Source organism: Festucalex cinctus, chromosome 12 (assembly GCF_051991245.1).
Source record: "Festucalex cinctus isolate MCC-2025b chromosome 12, RoL_Fcin_1.0, whole genome shotgun sequence".
Lineage (NCBI taxonomy): Eukaryota > Metazoa > Chordata > Actinopteri > Syngnathiformes > Syngnathidae > Festucalex > Festucalex cinctus.
In genome coordinates, this window is record NC_135422.1 from 18,508,799 (window position 1) to 18,528,950 (window position 20,152).

General features: G+C 41.2%; 2 protein-coding genes across 5 annotated transcripts in view; one reads left to right on the top strand and one right to left on the bottom strand.

Annotated features, from left to right (window-relative positions):
- Window positions 1–14,015, bottom strand: part of dnaaf9 (dynein axonemal assembly factor 9) — a 36,950-nt gene extending 22,935 nt beyond the window's left edge. The window contains exons 1-23 of one of the 2 annotated variants that reach the window (XM_077538176.1): window positions 13,796–14,008; window positions 11,491–11,570; window positions 11,284–11,409; window positions 11,096–11,220; window positions 9,921–10,017; window positions 9,707–9,813; window positions 9,551–9,628; window positions 7,425–7,526; window positions 7,290–7,345; window positions 7,078–7,213; window positions 6,842–6,923; window positions 6,234–6,270; window positions 6,074–6,158; window positions 5,929–6,005; window positions 5,809–5,853; window positions 5,689–5,734; window positions 5,505–5,619; window positions 3,663–3,733; window positions 3,528–3,575; window positions 1,311–1,401; window positions 1,127–1,230; window positions 914–1,057; window positions 760–845 (exon numbers count right to left, since the gene is read on the bottom strand). In XM_077538176.1, coding sequence (XP_077394302.1) covers window positions 760–845; window positions 914–1,057; window positions 1,127–1,230; window positions 1,311–1,401; window positions 3,528–3,575; window positions 3,663–3,733; window positions 5,505–5,619; window positions 5,689–5,734; window positions 5,809–5,853; window positions 5,929–6,005; window positions 6,074–6,158; window positions 6,234–6,270; window positions 6,842–6,923; window positions 7,078–7,213; window positions 7,290–7,345; window positions 7,425–7,526; window positions 9,551–9,628; window positions 9,707–9,813; window positions 9,921–10,017; window positions 11,096–11,220; window positions 11,284–11,409; window positions 11,491–11,570; window positions 13,796–13,851 — 1,994 coding nt within the window. In that variant the 5' untranslated portion in view covers window positions 13,852–14,008. Of the gene's footprint in view, window positions 1–759; window positions 846–913; window positions 1,058–1,126; window positions 1,231–1,310; window positions 1,402–3,527; window positions 3,576–3,662; window positions 3,734–5,504; window positions 5,620–5,688; window positions 5,735–5,808; window positions 5,854–5,928; window positions 6,006–6,073; window positions 6,159–6,233; window positions 6,271–6,841; window positions 6,924–7,077; window positions 7,214–7,289; window positions 7,346–7,424; window positions 7,527–9,550; window positions 9,629–9,706; window positions 9,814–9,920; window positions 10,018–11,095; window positions 11,221–11,283; window positions 11,410–11,490; window positions 11,571–13,795 lie in introns of both variants that reach the window. The other variant, XM_077538177.1, reaches the window with a different exon arrangement.
- LOC144031254 (uncharacterized) lies at window positions 11,454–18,927 on the top strand. 3 transcript variants are annotated; one of them, XM_077538192.1, is made up of 4 exons: window positions 11,454–11,584; window positions 15,220–15,306; window positions 15,382–16,203; window positions 17,806–18,927. In XM_077538192.1, the coding sequence occupies exons 1-4, from the start codon at window positions 11,575–11,577 to the stop codon at window positions 18,513–18,515; spliced, it is 1,629 nt and encodes a 542-aa protein (XP_077394318.1). In that variant the 5' UTR covers window positions 11,454–11,574; the 3' UTR covers window positions 18,516–18,927. The 3 variants fall into 3 exon arrangements, with proteins under 3 accessions (XP_077394318.1, XP_077394317.1, XP_077394319.1); XM_077538191.1 differs by lacking the exon at window positions 11,454–11,584 and adding an exon at window positions 13,560–14,910 and having other exon boundaries at window positions 15,154–15,306; XM_077538193.1 differs by lacking the exon at window positions 11,454–11,584 and adding an exon at window positions 13,562–14,910.
- Window positions 18,928–20,152: the final 1,225 nt, after the last annotated feature.

Here is a 20,152-nt window from a genome sequence, read left to right on the forward strand (position 1 = left end):
TAGTTAAATAAAATAACCTTGGTGAGGGCTAACACCAAAGACTATGTTCCAAAGTAGGGGTGTCAAAATTAGCGCGTTAATTTCGAGTTAATTTAAAGTACACACGACTCATTTTTTTACTTTACAAGATCACCCTACGGGCCGGATTAAACCTCTTTGCGGGCCCGATTCGGCCTGCGGGCTGTATGCGGGCTATATGTATGACACACCTGCTCGAATGTGTCAACCTGACAAAACGGTAAGGCGATGATATCACTGAGAAGGAGAGAGGACTAACTCCATTTTTTCAATTTTTAGGAAAATTAATCAAGCAAAGTAATATTTGACAAATCGCACAATAACAAAGAACTGCCACAGCACCGATTAAAAATACCAATGCGCATCAATCGCAACATCAAAATGCAAAAATTTGAGAGCCACATTTTTTGTACCGGTAGAACTAATCATATCACCAATCTATAAAGCCCCCCCAGATTGTATTTATTACATAGAGGTCATAAAACTTTGAATCACTCTCCTGCAAAATGACAAAAGTCGCGTGAGGCCACTCCAGTTGTCATTGGCTCCGTTGCTTTCAAAGCAATAAAGTGGGATGTCTTAAAACTTCCTGTTCAAGCACTGTGGAATATGTTAAAAGGTGAAAAGAAAGAAAGTTCCTTGGTGGATGGATTTTACAGGCAGACGATAACTATGCTTATTAAAACAATTAAAAAAACAAAAAACAAAAAAAACCAACATATTTGACGTTGAAAATCTTACATGTTTTTGTGGCTCCACGTCAGCTGATCCTGGTCCACCAAGTGCAGAGTGAGTCCACATTCAGCACTTTTCCACGCCGGCAAAACCTTACAGAGGGGTCAAATTAATTCCCGGCTCCTCTTAACTCTTAAAGGATCCCCGCTGAGGGTCTCACCTTGGAATAGAAGCCCCTGTAGCTTTTGGACCTGGGCTGCAGGGCGAAGACCAAGCAGTGGTCTGTGCTGTGGAGCGGAAAGGGCAGGTGAGGAAGCAGTGCGCTCTCGTAGTCCACAAAGAGCGACGCGACACCATCGGGCTCCTGTTAAGAACATAAAACATTTGAAGATGCTCTCGAAGTACAAATAAGTCCCATTGTGAGGCAGCATACCGGATGGTACAGCCTGATGGCGCCGATGTGCTCCTGCGAGAGAATGATGCTTCCGTACTGAGAGTGAACAAACAGAAGCCCCCCGGAGAAGAAGGACATTTTCCCTGAAATCCACATTCGGACGAGAATGTCACATGAAAAGAGGGCCGGGATTAGAAAAATGTCCGCCATTCGCCACATTTACCGTCTTCGGGCGCTGAGAGGTGGCTGCTGGACAGCACGTACGCGCCATCTGCGTTGGTCAGAGCGGTCCCCAGACAGGAATCGTCTTCATTCTGTTTCACACGATTTACAAAGTGGACACGTTATTAGTGACACGTCATTACGGCTCAGTTTTGAATCACAGGAATCGCTTTGCTGTTTATTGTTGTCAGCGTCGTGAAGTGGAAATGTAACAAGGTTTCTGCAGGTATCAGCAAGTCAAATTTCATGCATTTTTACCGTGCCCACACATACGCATACGTACGAATCGTAATTAATCATGACTTAATTAATCACAAATTAATCACACGTTATGTCTATGAGGGCCGCACGATATATAAAAAAAATAGTGATATCGCGATATTGGCCGATGCAATATGCATATCGCAAAGACATGCAATAAGTTCGATATGGAATTTTATGCTTTTATCTGAATTTGACCGGTCAGACTGTCAGGTTTACCTGTTTGACATCTATTAAACATGACAAAAAAAAGGAGAGAAGACACTCAGTTCAACGCTCGCTAGGAGAGAGGAGAGGAACCAACTGATAGAATTCACTACTGCACTCTCTGAAAAAAATCCACTCATCACCCTCTCCTTTTATTTGGTTTCCACGCCCCTAGTTCCATGGGTGTTCCAACCCTAATAATGCAAATGCAAAACATAGTTGGAACACAGTGTACTTAACCAAAAGGTGCACTGCCATCCAATAGTTGAACATTATTGAGAGGTCATTACATTTAATTAAGAATACATTGAGTTTGATTATTTTGCCGCATGAAAAAAATGTAATTCTTTCATTAGATAATAAAAATTTAATTTCTTTAGGTACATGTTAAATATCGCAATAATATCGATATCGCTATATTCAACAGCTATATCGCATGTTTTTCCAATATCGTGCAGCCCTACTATCTATCTAGTGGTGTCAAAATTATGGCATTAATCTGGAGTTAATTTAAAGTTCCTTTAACGCCACTCATTTTTTTTAAACGTGCGATTAACGACCGCCCCTTTACTTGGAATCAAAACTGAGGAAATTTCAGTCGCAACGGAGCAGACACGTCCGCATCAAAATTTAGCAATAATAAATGTCATCATAATGCATATATCCGCGGTGACTAGACTCAAGATGTATTTTACAAATTTTAAAAATGTGCAGAATTTCACAAGTTACTTCACGTTAAATACTGCGATTGGCTTGCAACCAGTTCAGGGTGTACCCCACCTACTGCCCATAGCCAGCTGGGATAGGCTTCAGCACCCCTGCGACCCTTGTGAGGAACAAGCGGTTCAGAAAATGGATGGACTTTACGTTAAATATTAGATAGCTAAATATTAGATAGCTCTCAATATGAAAAGAAAAATACACTGAGCTGTCACTAATGTCTTCCAAATGCAATTATGCCATCTAGTGGCAGAAAAATGACCTCAAAACAAATCAATATCATACAGTACAGTGTTTTCTTGCGGTTCACTTTTCGCTGTATTGCAGATTTTTTTTAGTGCAATTCTGCATGTATTTTCTTACATTAATGTACTTATTACATAAAACATATGAAAAGTTATATAAACATTGACAATGTTTAAACAAGACAGAAATGTGAGGAACCAATAAATGCCTCGATGAGAAACGTGTATAAACTGTGTGGTGAGGGGTTTTAGAGCCTTAAAATATTTATAGTAAATGTAAAACATAAAGCTCGCTACTTTACAGATTGCATTTATTGTGAGTTTTTTTGGACCCTAACCCCGGCGGAAAACGAGGGAACACTGTACATCTTTTTAACTTTAACTCAATTTTATGAATTATTATGAAACGACTGTATCAATGACTAAAAGGTGTAGCCATATTTCTTAGTTTAACATTTTTTTCCTACTTTTATTTTTAACAAGAGTATGAAAACTTGGGGAAAAAAAATATTTTATTGTGCTTTTTATTGTAGATTTGGTTCAGATATAACATTTGCCATTAATCATGAGTTAAATATTGACATCATGAGATTAACTCATTTGCTCCCAAAAACGTATAAATATGTTATATATTTTTTTATGTTTTAAGTGTCCCAAAGACGTATTTTTACGTTGTTGTTTTTTTTTGTTGGTGGTGTTTATTATGCTAGAGCATACAGAAGGCTTTGATGCAGTCTCTCTTTAAATGGCTGCTTTTAACTAAAACGGCAGACTTTCGACATCACCTTTGTGAGTTTCTGGGCCAGCTCCGACTGCTTGACGTCAGATTCCATCTACATCAAAAAAGAGCAACAAAACATTTCAGCGCTAGCACTGGTTCACAGGAAATACAACAACGTGATTAAAAATGGGAAACGTGCCATCCAGCAGGCATAGCGAGGCACGCTGGCCGTCAGGATGGTGTAGCAGCTGTCTGCTGTCATGGCGCCATCTCCACGAGACAGAAACACACAAACGCGATTAAGACCGGAGAATTACATTTCTGTAGAAAGTGTGTGTAAATGCTTCAGTTGGAATGTAGAACGTGGAGAATTTAAAAATGGTGACGTATAAAATGGTAGAGAATAGTTTGAATCAGTTGTGAAATGCGGAAGGAGGTCAATATGTCAATTATATGCATTGATTTGAGAATGCTTATTATTAACCAATGTACAGTACAGTGTTCCCTTGTTTAACGCGGGTTCATCTTTCGCTGTCTCGCGGATTTTTTTACAGCGTGCTTTTTTTTTTTTTTTTTTTTGAAACATGCTTTTTGGTTTGTTTGTTTATTGTATTTGGTCTTTGCGCAGCCGTATGTATCGAACCCTACATCCGACCGGGGGACATAATCCGCGGATTCGTCTCGACGAGACCTTTCCAACGGCATGTGTCCCGTCACTGCACGACATTGCATCACGGAGATAGAAAATATATACTGCGCTGTATAACAAGTCAATTAAAAACACATATTTTTAATGGAAAAAAATGACTGTAAATTTAAAAAAAACAACAACAACAAAAAACAACAAAAAAACAACAACAAAAAACACACACATAAATGATGAATGAAAAAGCATTCATAATAAACTAAAAAATCATACCAAAATGAAAAAAACATAAATAAAAAAAATATACTGTGCTCTATACTGTAATAAATTAAAAAGACAACCGTGCTTTTAATGGAAAAAATGAATGTAAATTAAAAAAAAAAGCAAAAACCAAATGATGTATGAAAACGCATTCTCAATAAACTGAAAATCATACCAAAATGAAAAAAAACATGAATAAATGAAAAAATATATATACTGTGCTTAGGGCTATGCAATTAATCGAAATTCAATTACAATTTCAATTATTACACTCCACAATTACAGAATCAGCATTATCGTAAAAAAAAAACAAGAATGTTAAAGCTAATTTTTGAGTTGTTAGAATGTATACATTTGCACCTTTTTTTTTTTTATTTAAAATGACTAATTTAATGGATTTTGTTTTATCCAAAAGGAACTTGCATAATTAATGTTTCAAAGAATTTTATTTGTCTTCATATTTTTTTTATGCTTAAACATTGTCTTGTTTTGTGCCAAACAAAAACAAAAAAACAAAACAAAAATGATCATCCTACTGCACAGTACACATGCTGCACTCCAACTTCAAGATTTTACCAAGGTAAATAAATAAATATTTATTACAAATATAAATTGTTAATTCTGTTTGGTCCAAAAGAAACTTACATAATTATCGTGTTGCATTTTTTTTTTAATTGGTCTTAATATTTTTAAATGTGTTCACATTTTCTTGTTTTGTACCAAAAAATAAACAATTGCGATTTCAATAATTGCCAAAATAATCGTGATCATTATTTTTTCCATAATTGAGCAGCCCTAACTGTGCTGTGTACTGTAATAAATAAAAAAAAACAAAGATACTTTTAATGGGAAAAAATGAATATAAATGAAAAAAGAACCTAATCATTTATAATAAAGCAAAAATCATACTCAAACATATATAATAAACGAAAAAAATATATATTTAATTAACAGATTTTTTTTATTTATTTTTTTAATTAATGCAGATTTCCATTATCGCGGGTAGATATTGGAACGTAACACCCCCGATAAACAAGGGAACACTGTATTACAAATGAGGATACCTTTTTCAAGTTGTGGGAAACGTGGACATTTTTTGCAATATGAAAATTCCACTCTAACTCATAAATATACCTTTGTGTTGAATGCTAATGCTGGAGTCGAGGAACGTTTCAGAGAAGACCACAGAACCCAGGTTGCCCCCGCCGTGACCCTGCAGGTCTGGCACGTCACGGATCGTCATGGAAGCCTGACAAAAATGAGAAAGAAGAGGAAATTAATAACTCCAGATAATAAAGAACACAGACAAAATACTTACCGTTTTGACGACAAAGCGGCTCGCGGCGTCAGTCAGCGGAAGGAGCCTCAAAAGAACAAAAACAACAAGTTGAGCTTGCGTGTAAAATACCTGCAATCTGATTGGCTGCTGGACACTCACCTTCCCTGCTTATCGGCCGCCCGAATGTCGAATTCACAGCGTGACCTGAGCGAACACACAAACGCAAGTAAACCACGAGGAGTTCCGTCTTTGAAAGCATCTTTTTGTGTATGAAACGACCTGAGAAGACTGCGGTACGCGCTTAAATCTGACGAGTCCAACGCTGCCAGGAAGGTGTGCTCTGCTACGTCTTTAGCCTGGTGGAAACATGGGCCGCGTTCAAGCGAGGTAACGAGCGAAAGATGGCCGAGATGGGATCGCTTACCTTGGCGGCACTGGATGTGCTGGAAAAGCATTTAATTCCTGCGAGAACGGCTTGAACCGCCGCCGAGTAAACGCAAGACAACAACCTGGAACGAGAATGTAAAATAAGACTTCATTTTGCTCGAAAAAAACCCAAAAGAAAAGTGGATGACATCACTTACAAAACTTCTCTTTTTTCTGGCATTGCATGTTGACTCCCTGTGGATGAAATGACTCGATGTTTAATACATAACAATACAGCACAGTAATGTAAAAAGGTTGATGCAGTTGGGTCTCTGCAGTGCCTGCCCACTTTAGTTAACGAAAGCTGTGAGTATGTGGATGTATTATTATCGTGTATTTCTATTAATTTTATGTATATACGCTATATATATATTTTTTTTTCATTTATTTCAGGCAATAATCAACATTAACGATATATCAATTTTTCTAGACAAATTTTTCTAAACTTAGCCTGAATAGGAGTGGGAAGAAGAAAAATTTAAGTCCCACCCCCAATATCATTAGTATCAAAAACATATTTAGCTATTTTCCTACAAACTTGCACTAACCAACAGCAGTTGTCATAATACTGAAAAACTGTGTGTTTACAAACAATGTGTTAATTGACTAACATGACATCAACAGCTCATACTTGCGTAGACGTACCAATAATCTATCGCGAGACAAAGTATCACGATGTATCAAGACATCGATATATCGTCACACTCCTACTCGTCATGGTAACGTAACACCGGAGTCATTCACGGTTGGTCAATAAATGTCTCACCGAGGAAGGGCGTGTGCGTGGTTCCAAAGAAATAGGTCCGCGAGCAGGCCAAGTGTCCACGGGCAGCAGCGCACTGCAAAATCTGATCATGACAATGACAATGAAAACTCAATGCAGGGTCACAAAAGTCCTTCAAAACCAAGAAATACAATCAATATAATAATGGGACGATGGGTGCTGTTCCCGAGTATGTCACTGAGTGGTGCTGTAGGACAAGTTGTGCTTTTGCTTCCTACCATGTGTCTTGCCAGAGAGCCACCAGGTCCCGCGTTGCCAACTTGGTGACTCTCGGAAGGAAAGTTGAAGGAGTAGCTGTCCATGTCGTCCGAGGACGAGTGTGCACCAAACAGCACGAAGGGATGCCGATCTTTGCTGGAATCACCACAACATTTTTATTTTTATTTTTTTTAGCACCAAACACCGCATCAGTATTATTCTGACGACTTACCTTTTGTCTGTGATGTTGCTCGAGATCAGCCCATGGCAGAAATACGTGCGGAAGGCCTGCAGGGACACATTAAGCCAGAACTCAAGTTATTATTATTATTTTGTTTAGTATCATTTTTTTTTTTAATAGGAGCACCTCTCCAGCCTGAGCCTCGGACAGCTCCAGGATGGACAGGTGACTCTCCAGCTCCATGCGGGAGAAGAAGCCGCTCCACTGCCTCTCAAAGCTTCTCAAATCCTGAAAGAGGGAACAGAATGTTGAGAGGTTGTTACAATTAATTAATTATTTGAGTTTGCTTATTTTTAGGGTTGTAACAATATCCAAACATCACGATACGATATTATCACGATATGAAGCTCACGATACGATAATGATCATGATATTGTGCGGAGGTTAGCAATACAAGAAAAATAATAAATAAATAAATAAATAAATGTCACAATATTGTAAAAAAAAATGGGGTGCATACTGAAAAAAAAAACAATATTGTACTTTTGTACATTACAACTGATCTGCATTTAGCGCATATTTTACAAATATAAGGGCCAAAACATGCCTTGTGAAAATTAAACTGCACAAAAAAAAAATAGCCACCAGAGGGTGCTAGAACTGCACAAATGGAAATCAACTTTTTTTTTTTTTTTTTATTTATTTATTTATTTATTTTTTACAGATGTGCTGCTTTTAATATTGTGACATGGCGACAATATATTGTGGTAGTTTTAATATCGCGATATTGCCGTTATCGTTACATCGTTACTTAGTTTCCTGCATGGAAAAATGCAATTCTTTCCTTCGATAAGAAAAATGCCATTTCATTCGATACATGTAAAACATCGTAATTATATTGATATTGCTAGATTCAGCAACCTTATCGCATATCGCATGATTTTCCAATATCGTGCATAGGAGTGTGACGATATATCGATATTGCGATAAATCATGATACTTTGTCTCCCGGTGAATTATCGATACGCCTAAGTAAGTATCGCGATATTGGTAGTTATTATTCATCCACTAAAATGGCTCTACTGTTCATGACTTATTGAGCAATTATTTGGCGGGCCACTAGGGGGAGCGCCACATAACAGTGGCAGGGAAATGGACGCCAGTCTTCAGGCGAAGAAGACTCATGAGCTTCGTTTTATATTTATAAATATATTTTTATTATTATTATATTATGGATATTTTTTTATTTATTTTATTGTTATTTATTATTTATTTATATTATTTTTATTTTATGATTAGTTTTATTGTAGATTATTGTGGATTTATGATCTGACCAATACATAGATAATCGCGTTGTTGTCACATCGTGAGATAATCATTATCGTGAGCCTTATATCGTGGATCGTATCGTATCGTGCAATGCATAATAATAATGCCTATCGCTCAAGCTCCCACACACTAATGCGATCTTGCCGACACAGTGGACATTTTTTAAGTTAGCATTTAATGGACACATGGTGGACCGTCACTTAGCAACGTGACTCAGCAAAATTATTGCGCACTGTTTAACAAACATATTCCGGAATGTCTGAAAAAGTTGTCACGTCAATCGATATTTCACTCCGACATAGCGGACAACATCCAACTATGAGAAATATAATAGCAAAATAGAAATACAAATATAATATAATATAATAGTAAAATATAATTAGCCTGTTAGACTTCACTGGAGAAAGACAAAATTGCTGCCGTGATGTCACTGACAACATTTCCCTTCTAACTAGACTAAGTGCAATTTCTGGGAAAATTGCGTGGGAATGCTGAAAGCTAAATGCCAATAGCTGAATGCTAAGATTTGAATGCATGGGGAAGGCTTATGAAAATTGAGAGATAAATTATGAAATTATGACCTCCTGGTTACCGGACAATGAACTTTACCAACTGTGCCACCGAGCAGTATCAGACACCTGGTAATGATGATAAATTACATGTATGGAAGTGGGCGTGGAAAGTAATACTTAGAAAAAGTTCAATGTCTGTCCCATTGAAAATGAATGGAAAAATGTTGATTTTACAAGTTAAATTGTTCAAATACTGTAAGTAATATGGAATCAGACGATATATATCCCGGGCGGGAGGCGTGAATTTTTTAAACTAGTTGAAATTTGAACAGTGTAAATTGGAAGTATTTTGTAGGAGTCTTTACGCGGCAAAAAAGTGTGGACAATAAAAATCACAATAACATATGTGGGAATGCTTCAGCATTCCTACAATAAAAGACAAACAGTAGGAAGTAAACTCAGCATCATCACCTCGGCCAGTAGCTGGTCCAGTGACACCGAGTCCAGCCTGCTGTAAAGCCGCCACAGTCGCTCGCTCATGTCCGACAACTGAGGAGACAGGAAATTACCCTTAAAGAGTGGGAAAGCAAGTAAATTATGCGTCCTTTTTAAAACAACAGGACTCACCTTGTATTTCATGGTGAAAAAGCTTCCTCCCCCGATGCCCTCCAGAGCGAAAGCCTGAATAAGGGGCCACTTTTCCACCATGAAAATGTCAAACTTTTGCACGTGGCCTGAAAGTTGAAAGTTGAAAAAGGTAAGCTTTGGGTTACCTTGGGACATGCTGGTGGATGTGAAATGTAAGAAAAAAACGTTTAAAAAAAAACAAAAACGTATATACCCAGCGAGCTGTAAGGCACACCGATACGCTGGCAGTCTTTAACCATGGTGACAAAACTTGAGATTTTGAACTCCTCCGCAGCCTCTTCGTCTTCATACTGCGTGAGGAACAACACGAGTGAACAAGACAATGAGAAGCTTGTCATGCAATTCTAAAAGCAAAATATGGATTTTTTTTTTCGTGCACTTTATTTAATGCACCAATGTGCCACAAGATGCAGCCAAAGCCCTGTCTAAATACTTTTTCCCACTATTTGCCTTGAGATATCAGTTCCCATATCCCCCAGCAATAGCGGAAGAATACTGTAAAAATCTTTTTCATAAATTTAGTATGGCCTTCAGGTCTTTGAATTTTGATGTTCCATTCTATTCATAAATATAAAATATCTAAAGTTGCTTCACAGAGGCTGTCGTGTGGGCGTATTGACGCAAAAATGGCCCTAATATCACAACCACAGAACTTCTTTCATTTTTCTTTTAATTTTTCACAAACGTGCTAAAGGCCATGAAGAAAAATATGACAGCCATTTTCCAAGATGGCCCCCAAAATGCCCTGTGTTATGCTGTTGCTAGAAAATTGTGAAAGTAAAATTGACTATTCACAATTTTTTCACAATGTTTCACGTTTTAACCAATAGGGATGTAACGATACCGGTAATATCGTGATATCGCGATATTCAATCTCCCACACTATAACCTCTTCATCATGTCACAATAATTAAAAGCAGCATAGCACATCTGTTAAAAAAAAAAAGTCAGATTGATTTCCATTTGTGCAGTTCTAGCACCTCCTGCTGGCTAGTTTTTTAGTGCAGTTTAATTTTAACAAGACATGTTTTGGCCCTCATACGTTTTAAAATGTAATGGTCAGATGAAAGGGAAAGTAATATGCTCGTAAACTGAGTCAATATGTGAAGTGAGTGCCTCAATACATATATTCATATATTTTTATATATAATAATATTTTTATATTTTTCATTGCTGCATAAGCACAATATTGTGGTTTTAATTAGCATGAGTTTTTTTTATTTTTGTTTTTTTACAATATTGTGACTTTTTTTATTAGAAAAAGAAGGAGTATTGCGAATGAGTATGAGGAATTTATGGTATTGCATTTTTGTATTGCAGAATTGCGACCGCAGGAACTTCTACGAACGCGGCGGTTGGTGGTCAAACCTCAGCTTCGGTCATGCAGTAGAGGTGCAGGTTCCTCCAATGGGACACATAGGGCAGCAGGTAGCCCAAATTGAGCGGGTTGCAATACAGGTGAACGCACTCAGCCTTGATTAGAAGGATCACGTCTGAAAAGAAAACCAACATGTTTGAAAAAATGAGTTGAAAGAACGTGACCTTGACAAACTCACCATCCAGCATCTCCTCTGAACATCCCGTCAGGGAATGTTCCACGTTGATGGGACTTCTCCCGTAGAGTCCATAGAAGAGGTATTTGGCCAGCTCCGTGCAGCCTTCGTTATACCTGCTGTCAATTCCTGATGACAAATGTTCATAAAGCATAAATATGGGACGGTTTGCACGCCCTATAAAAGAATAATGATTGGATTTTTCCATACCTAAAGAGCACAGGATTCCATCAGAACGCAAAGTACCACCGACACCAAGCAGAGACTGAACCTGGCGCAGGCGGCAGCAACTGCATGAAAATGAGTAAGTCATCTTTTAGAATTCACATGGAAGGATTATGCAAACATTTCAATGATTTTTCTGTATTTTGTACGGCACCAAGCAAAAAGTTTGGGGACATTTGCTCATGCTAGTGAATAGTAAAGTGTCTGCACACATTGTTTGACACATTTCAATTAGGAGTGTGACGATATATCAATATCGCAATGAATCGTGATACTTTGTCTCCCAATAGATTATCGATACGTCTATGCAAGTATCGCAATATTTGTAGTTAATATACAGCCACTATACGGGCGTCTGGGTCGGCTCGCCGACCGGTGTCCGCCCGGGTGGCGTGGGAGTGGCCTTGGTGCTGCCGCGGCCCGGGGGATTCCGGGGGGGCGGTGCTCGCTTTGCTGGGCCGTGGTTGACGGCTTCTTTCTTTGGTGGCGGTCCTTATACATGCCAGATCCATCACACCAGCATCTACTGAAACTAGGGGTGTTAAAAAAAATCGATTCGGCAATATATCGTGATATTGCATCGCGCAATTCTCGAATCGATTTAATAGGCGGCTGAATCGATTTTTAAACTTCCATTTTTAATGGAAAAATATTCAACAAAACGTCTTACTTCGGGTTAGGGTTCACATCTTAAGCATGGAAGAATGTTATATTAATGAACATTAAGCCTTAATATTTTATTTCAATGCTGTTCTAACATGAAACAGATTACCATCTGTATAAGACTGAAGTTTCAGGTAAATAAATAACACATTTTCATCCAAATCTTATACTGTACAAGTTTACTGATTAGTATTTTCTAAATTTTAATTAAAAAAATTGCAACAATCGACTTTTAAATTTGTATCGGGATTAATCGGTATCGAATCGAATCGTGACCTGTGAATCGTGATACGAATCGAATCGTCAGGTACTAGGCAATTCACACCCCTAACTGAAACTCAAACAGAATTCGCCTCTCCCTCCCACTGCTCGTTGAATCAGTGGGTGCTGGTGTCTGTGGATCTCACTTTGCTTTATCTATCCTTCCCTCCTTCCTCTCTTTAGTTTTTCCTCTGGTCACTTGAGACCTCCTCAATTTATTGGAAGTTTGAGGTTTCTGGTGTTGGCATAAGACTCTGGTTTTGTAACCACGCAGGAGGGGTTTGGTTGGTGCTGGATTTCACTTTGATGGATTGGATGTACTGGTTTCTATGGATCTCACTCTGCCTCATCGATCCTTCCCTCCTTCCTGGCTTTAGTTTTTCCTCTGGTCTTTTGAGTGTCTCGTTAATTTCTTGGAATTTAGAGGCTTCTGGGGTTGGCGTAAGACTTTGATTTTGTAACCATGGGGAAGGCAGGAAGTGTTTGGTCGGTGCTGGATTTCACTTTGATTTATCTTTCTTTTCTTTTTATCTTTTCTGACCTTTTCTCTGGTCTCCTGACCATTTGAACCTCACGACTCTGGCGAGACTCTGAAGTACCTGGTTAAGGTGAAGGGTAATGGGATTTTTATGAGGTTTTAGGTGAATTAATGAGTATAAATTTATACGTATTTGCACGCACATGCACGCGCACACACGCACGCGCACACACGCACGCACGTGCACGCGCACACACGCACGCGCACACACTCACGCAAACGCACGCAAAAAAAAAGAGCAATGATGATAACCGAATGAACAATTCTGAGCTCTTAAAAAAAAAAAAAAAAAAAAAAAAAAAAAAAAAAAAAAAAGGTTCTATTGTAGATTATCGTGGATTTATTACCTGAGCAATATATCGATAATCGCGGTATCGTCATATCATGAGATAATCGTTATCGTGGGCCTTGTATCATGAGGTAGCCAGAGGTTCCCAACTTCCCACCCCTAATCTCAATACAAAAACTGTTTTGATTTATAAAAGACACAAATCCACCCAAGTGCTAGAGGCAAAAATAGTGCATAACAATTATTATAGCATTGAATCTTTTCCTACATGAACTAATGTAGCTACTCTTTGCTATCAGATACATTCTTATAAGAGTTATTTATTTATTTATTTTAACGTTTGATAACTTGATTATTTGCTCTCCATCCATAGCGCGTCTCACTTTTGTGCGTCATACCTGAGCAAGGAGCAACTGGCGTCGCTCAAGTAATTTTGACGTTTTAGAGTCACAAATCTAAAACACTTGGCAGGCTAGCGACCGTTAGCAAGGCGGTTAGCAACGCCGCTCTGGCGTATCTACGTTGGATTTTAACGCTACCTGACGGCTGTGTTGACTCCTGGATATTTGCCGGTAGCTCGTCTTATCCCGGCCATGGTTTTGTAATCGTCGTTGGAACGTTTTATATCGTCAAAACCGCTAAATTAGCTGCATTTCTTTCCTCCATCACCCGAGAGAACGTCCACACTAGCATAGCAACGGAGCAAACCATTAGACACCGACAGGGGTGACATGAGTGTTTAGGGTAACATTCACAATATTTCTGTTCGCTTTTGTTATTTGTTATTTTTATTTTTACAATATAATATGTTTTAGAATGTTTTACGCTATAAAAGTGCACAAAAAGACGAGTATATTTTATTTTAGCAGAAAAGTTGTCCCCCCGTCTTCAACGCGGTGGTCGTGTCTTGTTTTAGGCCGTTTTGACAGCGTCACTTGAGACTCAGTATGGCGCAATCTCTGTGCAATATCAGACTTTTTGACCCATATGCGCATGTTTGTTTTTTTTTTTTTTTAATAATTCAAAGTCCAAACCATGCAGGAAACTGGCGCAAGCATAGCATAGTTTGGAAGGCGTGCTGTTGTTGTTGATTACATTAATTACAGTAGCAACGTAACTTGTTTTGGCTTTTGTGTGTGTGTATGTGTATTGCATCTGTCAAGTATTACTTGGCCAACCAGAGTGAGGAGACGTCAAAGCACAGAACGCCCTGCATGTGGCAAAAATGTAGGCATGACTTTTTGTCCATGCATCACGTAACCAACTGAATATTAGCTATAGAACATCAACAAAAGATCGATTCAGAGTTTGCCTGGGAGATAAAAGTTTTACCCGTATCGACCTTTCAGGTTGTTCTTCATAATAATCTTCGACTTGAAGCCTTTGGCTTTGCGCAGACACCTGCTCTAAGAGTTCAGTGTTTTTGATCAGTGGTGGTAGGAGGACGCTTTCAAGAAGGTCTGTCAACAACAGATCCTGTTTGGAGAAACAAACTTGCCACAAAAAGCATCAATTGGACAATGCGTTGGATCAGTGTGATGGTTATAACGTTCTCAAAATTGCTCTGAACCACAATTCAATGTCACAAATGGACCTGACAGATTTGGTTGAAGATGGGATTTGGATGAAACTGAAGCAAGTTGCCACTTTAAAGGTTTGTGTACTAAAGTTGAAGTTGATTTCATGTCACATTTTAAAACTGTTTGCGATACAATGGATCAACGAGTAGCACCGCAGACATTGGCACCTGGCGATTCGGTATTGTTATTTCAGTTACATCAAATAATGGGAACTCAGCCAAATGCACTTTTAGTACATTATTGTGTTATGTTGGCGCATGTACGAAGCAGAAGAAAAATCCATTTGATCCCTATGTGCTGCATTCCGCTGTGTGCAGGAATGCACTTCCTTGATGAGGAAAAAAAAATTGCGTTGAGGGATGTCATTCGGCATGTTGTTGCAGAGCCGGCGGATCCAGTCCAGTCGCTCGATTTGTTTCGGACAGACAACACGCATCTGCAAGCTGTACCCGCAAGAGTCATGACCTACAGTAAGGGTCCTTTTTTTACTTTTAAGAAAAATCTGTTGGATTTGTCGCTGATCAGTTGTTTTGCTCTTCTCTCAGATGGTGACGTCGACACCAGGCAAGCCGTGGTGGTGCTGTCCACCGACGACGAATGGGCCTCCCTGGTTTCCCTGCTGAAGGAGAGCGTGCCGGATAAAGAGTCAACCTCCCAGGGTTCCTTCGAATTGGTTCTGGACAAGCGCTCGGTCAGCCTGCACCGCGCCAACATCCCGGCAGACGGCCCAGGTGAGGTCGTTAGCCGGGCTGTGAATGGATGCTTCCCATCTCCCAAAGACGACGGGATCAGCGCCTTCCTTCTGTTGATCCGGGGTGGGCATTACACCAGCGGGCAAATGTGCCTGGCGAAGCTTCTGCAGGTTCACTTTGGATCCGAAGCCTTCAAGTACCTGGTGGTGGTCTCCCTTGACAACGCGAAGACGGCGGACACGCTGGACCACGCACTGCTGGAGCTGCTCGACGCCTGCGACGGACGCTACTGCCGCCTGAGCGCAGAGGCGGCGAGGGAACAGGTCAACGTCCTGGTGAGCATGGTGGACTACACGCTGGCCGAGAGCGGTGGCGGCGGCTACAGCCAGGCCATGCTGGACGAGGCCACGCGCAGGCGCACCGAGGACACGGCCATGAGGATGCTAAGGCAGAAGGTGCGCAAGGCCGAGGAACGAGTGCAGGGCTTGAGGCGGACGGCGGCGCAGAGGGAGGAGAGGAGAGCCAGGGAGGTTGAGGAGCTGCGGGCCAAGCATGCCGAGGAGCGGCGCGAGGAGGTGGCTGAGAGGAGGCGCTGCGAGGCCAAGAAGGAGAGCCTGGAAGAGGTCGTGATCTCCCACCAGGCCACCTTGTGGCGACACATCAAGCCCCAGGACGGTAAGATACAATCAAAAAATAATTTGGTCCTTTTGCTAAAGAAAGACAAATACTGGAGTGTACGACCTACTATTCAACTCCAGTCCTATAGGTGGCAGTCATGCACATTACATGGCTGTCGCTAAGTCCAGCTATATGCTGAGAATATTATGGTCCAGTTCTGTTTTTGGTCTAATTTACAATTGCAAAACAAACATGCAATATCAAACCTAACAAGCAGACTAACTGATTAACCAGAAGTTACACAGTCAGACAGGAAGTCACATGCCATAACAAAGGAAGTAATGCAGCCATAACAGAGTAAGTGACACACTGGAAGTAATGTCGTTGTACAGCAACTTACATGGTCACACTGTAAGTAAACATCACACAAAAAGTAGCATAGTCACACAGGACGTTACACGCAGTAACAAAGTAAGTAATGCAGCCATAAAAGAGAAAGTGACACATTGGAAGTAATGAAGTACAGCAACTTACATGGTCACATTTGAAGTAAACATCACACAAGAAGTAGCACAGTCATACAGGAAGTAACACCGTCCCACAGGAAGCTGCACAGGAAGTAACAATCAAAGTATCACACAGAAAGTAAGACACAAAGTAACACACTGTTATGAACAATCAGCAAGTAAGAGACGCACACAGGAAGTAACACACATAACATAGGAAGTAATGTAATCATCACAGAATAGATAACGAAGTAATGAAGTTGTACGGGAACTTAAATGGTCAGACAGGAAGTTATATGATCACACAAGAAGTGGCACAGTCATACAGGTGGGAACACCATCTCAGAAAGCAGCAGCCACACAGGAAGTAACATCAATGTCGGAAGTAACACTTGAACAGGAAGTAGTACAGTCACACAGGAAGCTGCACAGTAAGTAACAAGCAGTAACACACAGAAAGCAAGACACAGAAAGTAACACAGTTATAAACAATTAGGAAGTAACAGAGGCATACAGGAAGTTACACACATAACAGGAAGTAATGCAGTCATCACAGAGTAAGTAACTCACAAAGTAATGAAGTTGTACGGGAACTTAAATGGTCACACAGGGAGTAACAGGATCACAAGAAGTAGCACAGTCATACAGGAAGTAACACCATCACAGGAAGCAGCAGCTGCACAGGAAGTAGTACAGTCACACAGGAAGTAACATCTACACAGAGAGTATTGCACACACAAAAATAACACTGTAATTAACACTCAGGAAGTAACGGTTGTACAGGAAGTAACACATCAATGCAGGAAGTAACACATGGCATGTATCAGTTTCACGGGAAGTAGTAGTACAGTCACACAGGAAGTATTGTATGAATCTCAAATTAACACTCAGGAAGTAACACAGTTGCAGAGGACGTAACATAACAATGCAGTAAGTAACACATGGCTAGTAACAGTTGCACAAGAAGGAGCTCAGAAATTAACATGCACTAACACTCAGGAAGTGACACAGTCATAAAACAGAAAGTAATACACAGTCAGACGCGGGGGCTGCCCAGTCGCACAGTAAGTAACACACTGGTAGTAACAAAGTCACCCAGGAAGTAGTACAGTTACACAGGAAGTACAACCAACGATACTGTTTTTGTTTGTAGACGACATAAACAAGCTGTCCGTGGTGCTGCTGGGCCTGTCAGGCAGCGGCAAGACGTCCGCTCTCAACCTCATCTCAGCAAGAGCGGGTAACCAGTATCGCGACTCCGGGTCCGACAACGAGACCTCCAAGCCCACCCGGGCGTGCACTCGGCGGGAAGTCTGCCCGGCGGGCAGGAGATTGGTCCTGGTGGACACCCCAGAACTGTGGGACGAGGACGGCGTGGAGAACCTGGAGAAGGTGAAGGATTGTCTGGCTTTGGCTCTCCCGGGGCCCCACGTTTACCTTCTGGTGCTCCAGGTGGGCCGCTTCACCCAGTGCGAGAGCCTGATGCTGGCCCACCTGCAAAAGGTGTTTGGCAGGGACGCGGCCGAACACGCCATGGTGCTGTTTGTCCACATGGGCCAGGGCCCCAAGCGGTCTCAGAGGGTCCACGAGTACGTGGCGGAGGCCCACGTGGCCCTCCGCGAGCTGGTCCGACGCTGCGGGAGCCGCTACTACGAACTCAGCCTGGCCACACCCCACAATGGACTGACTTACCCACAGGTGAGAGAGCTCCTCGTGGGCATCGACAAGCTGGCCGCCTCGCATGGGGGACGGGGACACGTCATCAAGAGATTCTCGGCGCAGGAGCTCCAGGACAGGAAGAAAGCCTTGGAGGACACCAAGGACACACCCTGTGAGGACAACTTCCTACTCATAGAGGATTAGGTGCATTTTTTTGTTTTACTATGCACCAGGTGTGACCATTAAGAAAGAAGACTTGTCTGACGCGGTAAAAACTTTTGATCTGACAAGAGCCTGAGAACACCTTCCAAATCCTTGATCCGGGCAACGAATCAGTTTGAACTTATTCACCGTCTTGGCACACAAGTTCTTCACACCATGATGGTCCACGCCCACCATGAGCATCGACGCTTCCTGCAGCAATATTGTCCATGTACTCTTTCCACACCCAAACTTCTTGCAGCAAGGTCTGGTTCTCGTTATGGTTGTCCAACAACAGCTTTGGTACCATTGTTTTTGTAGAGCTTCTGGATCCGATCCCCAGTCCTTGCACCAAGATGGTCTGGTTCTGTTCACGGCCGTCCAATAAAAGTTTGGGTTCTATTGTTTCCATGCAGCTTCCGGAGTCAAGATCCTTGTCGTAAAGCTTCCACATCCCCGCTTTTTGCACCAAGATGGTCTTGTTGCCTTTCTGGTTTTTCACAAAAGCTTGGGTACCATTGTTTCCGTACAGCTTCTGGCTGCTGTCCTCAGTCCTTGCACCAAGATGGTCTGGTTCTGTTCACGGCCGTCCAATAAAAGTTTGGGTTCTATTGTTTCCATGCAGCTTCCGGAGTCAAGATCCTTGTCGTAAAGCTTCCACATCCCCGCTTTTTGCACCAAGATGGTCTTGTTGCCTTTCTGGTTTTTCACAAAAGCTTGGGTACCATTGTTTCCGTACAGCTTCTGGCTGCTGTCCTCAGTCCTTGCACCAAGATGGTCTGGTTCTGTTCACGGTCGTCCAATATAAGTTTGGGTACTATTGTTTCCGTACAGCTTCCGGAGTCCCTCTCCTTGACGTAAAGCTTCCACAACTCCACTTTTTGCTCCAAGATGGACTTGTTCCCTTTCCAGTTTTCCACAAAAGCTTGGGTACCATATTTTCCATACAGCTTCTGGCACATGGTCCAGTTGTGGCACCCAAAAAAGTGTTTGGGTGCCATCTGTGTCGTACAGCTTCCACATACCCACTTTTTTACACCAACACGGTCTTCTTCCTTTTCCAGTTGTCCAACAAAACGTTGGATCCCAGCTTTTCCATACAGCTTCTTGCTCATAGTCCAGTTCTGGGCACCCACAAAAAAGTTGGCTACCATCTTTGACGTACAGCTTCCAGATCCCTACTCCTTGTACCAAGATATCTGGTTCTGTTCACAGTCGTACAACAAAAGTTTGGCTACTATTATTTCCGTACAGCTTCCGGATCCCCACAGCTTTTCCGTAAAGCTTCTGGCTCATGGTACAGTTCTGGCCACCCACAAAAAAAAAAAGCTTGGGTACCATCTTTGCCGTAAAGCTCCCAGATCCCCACTCCTTGCACCAAGATGTTACATTCACAGTCCTCCAACAAAAACTTGGGTACAAACTTTTCTGTACAGGTTCTGTCTCATGGTCCAGTTGTTCTAGCCACCCAGCTAGCTATCACCTTTGACATACACCTTCCGGATCCCCATGACTTTCTCCAAGACGATGGGCAGCAACTCCTGGTCTTGGAGACATTCTAAACTCTTCCTCTAACTTTTGCAAACATTTCAAATAGACTATTTACTCGGACCAACTTGGTGCAAAGATGTGGTGACCCG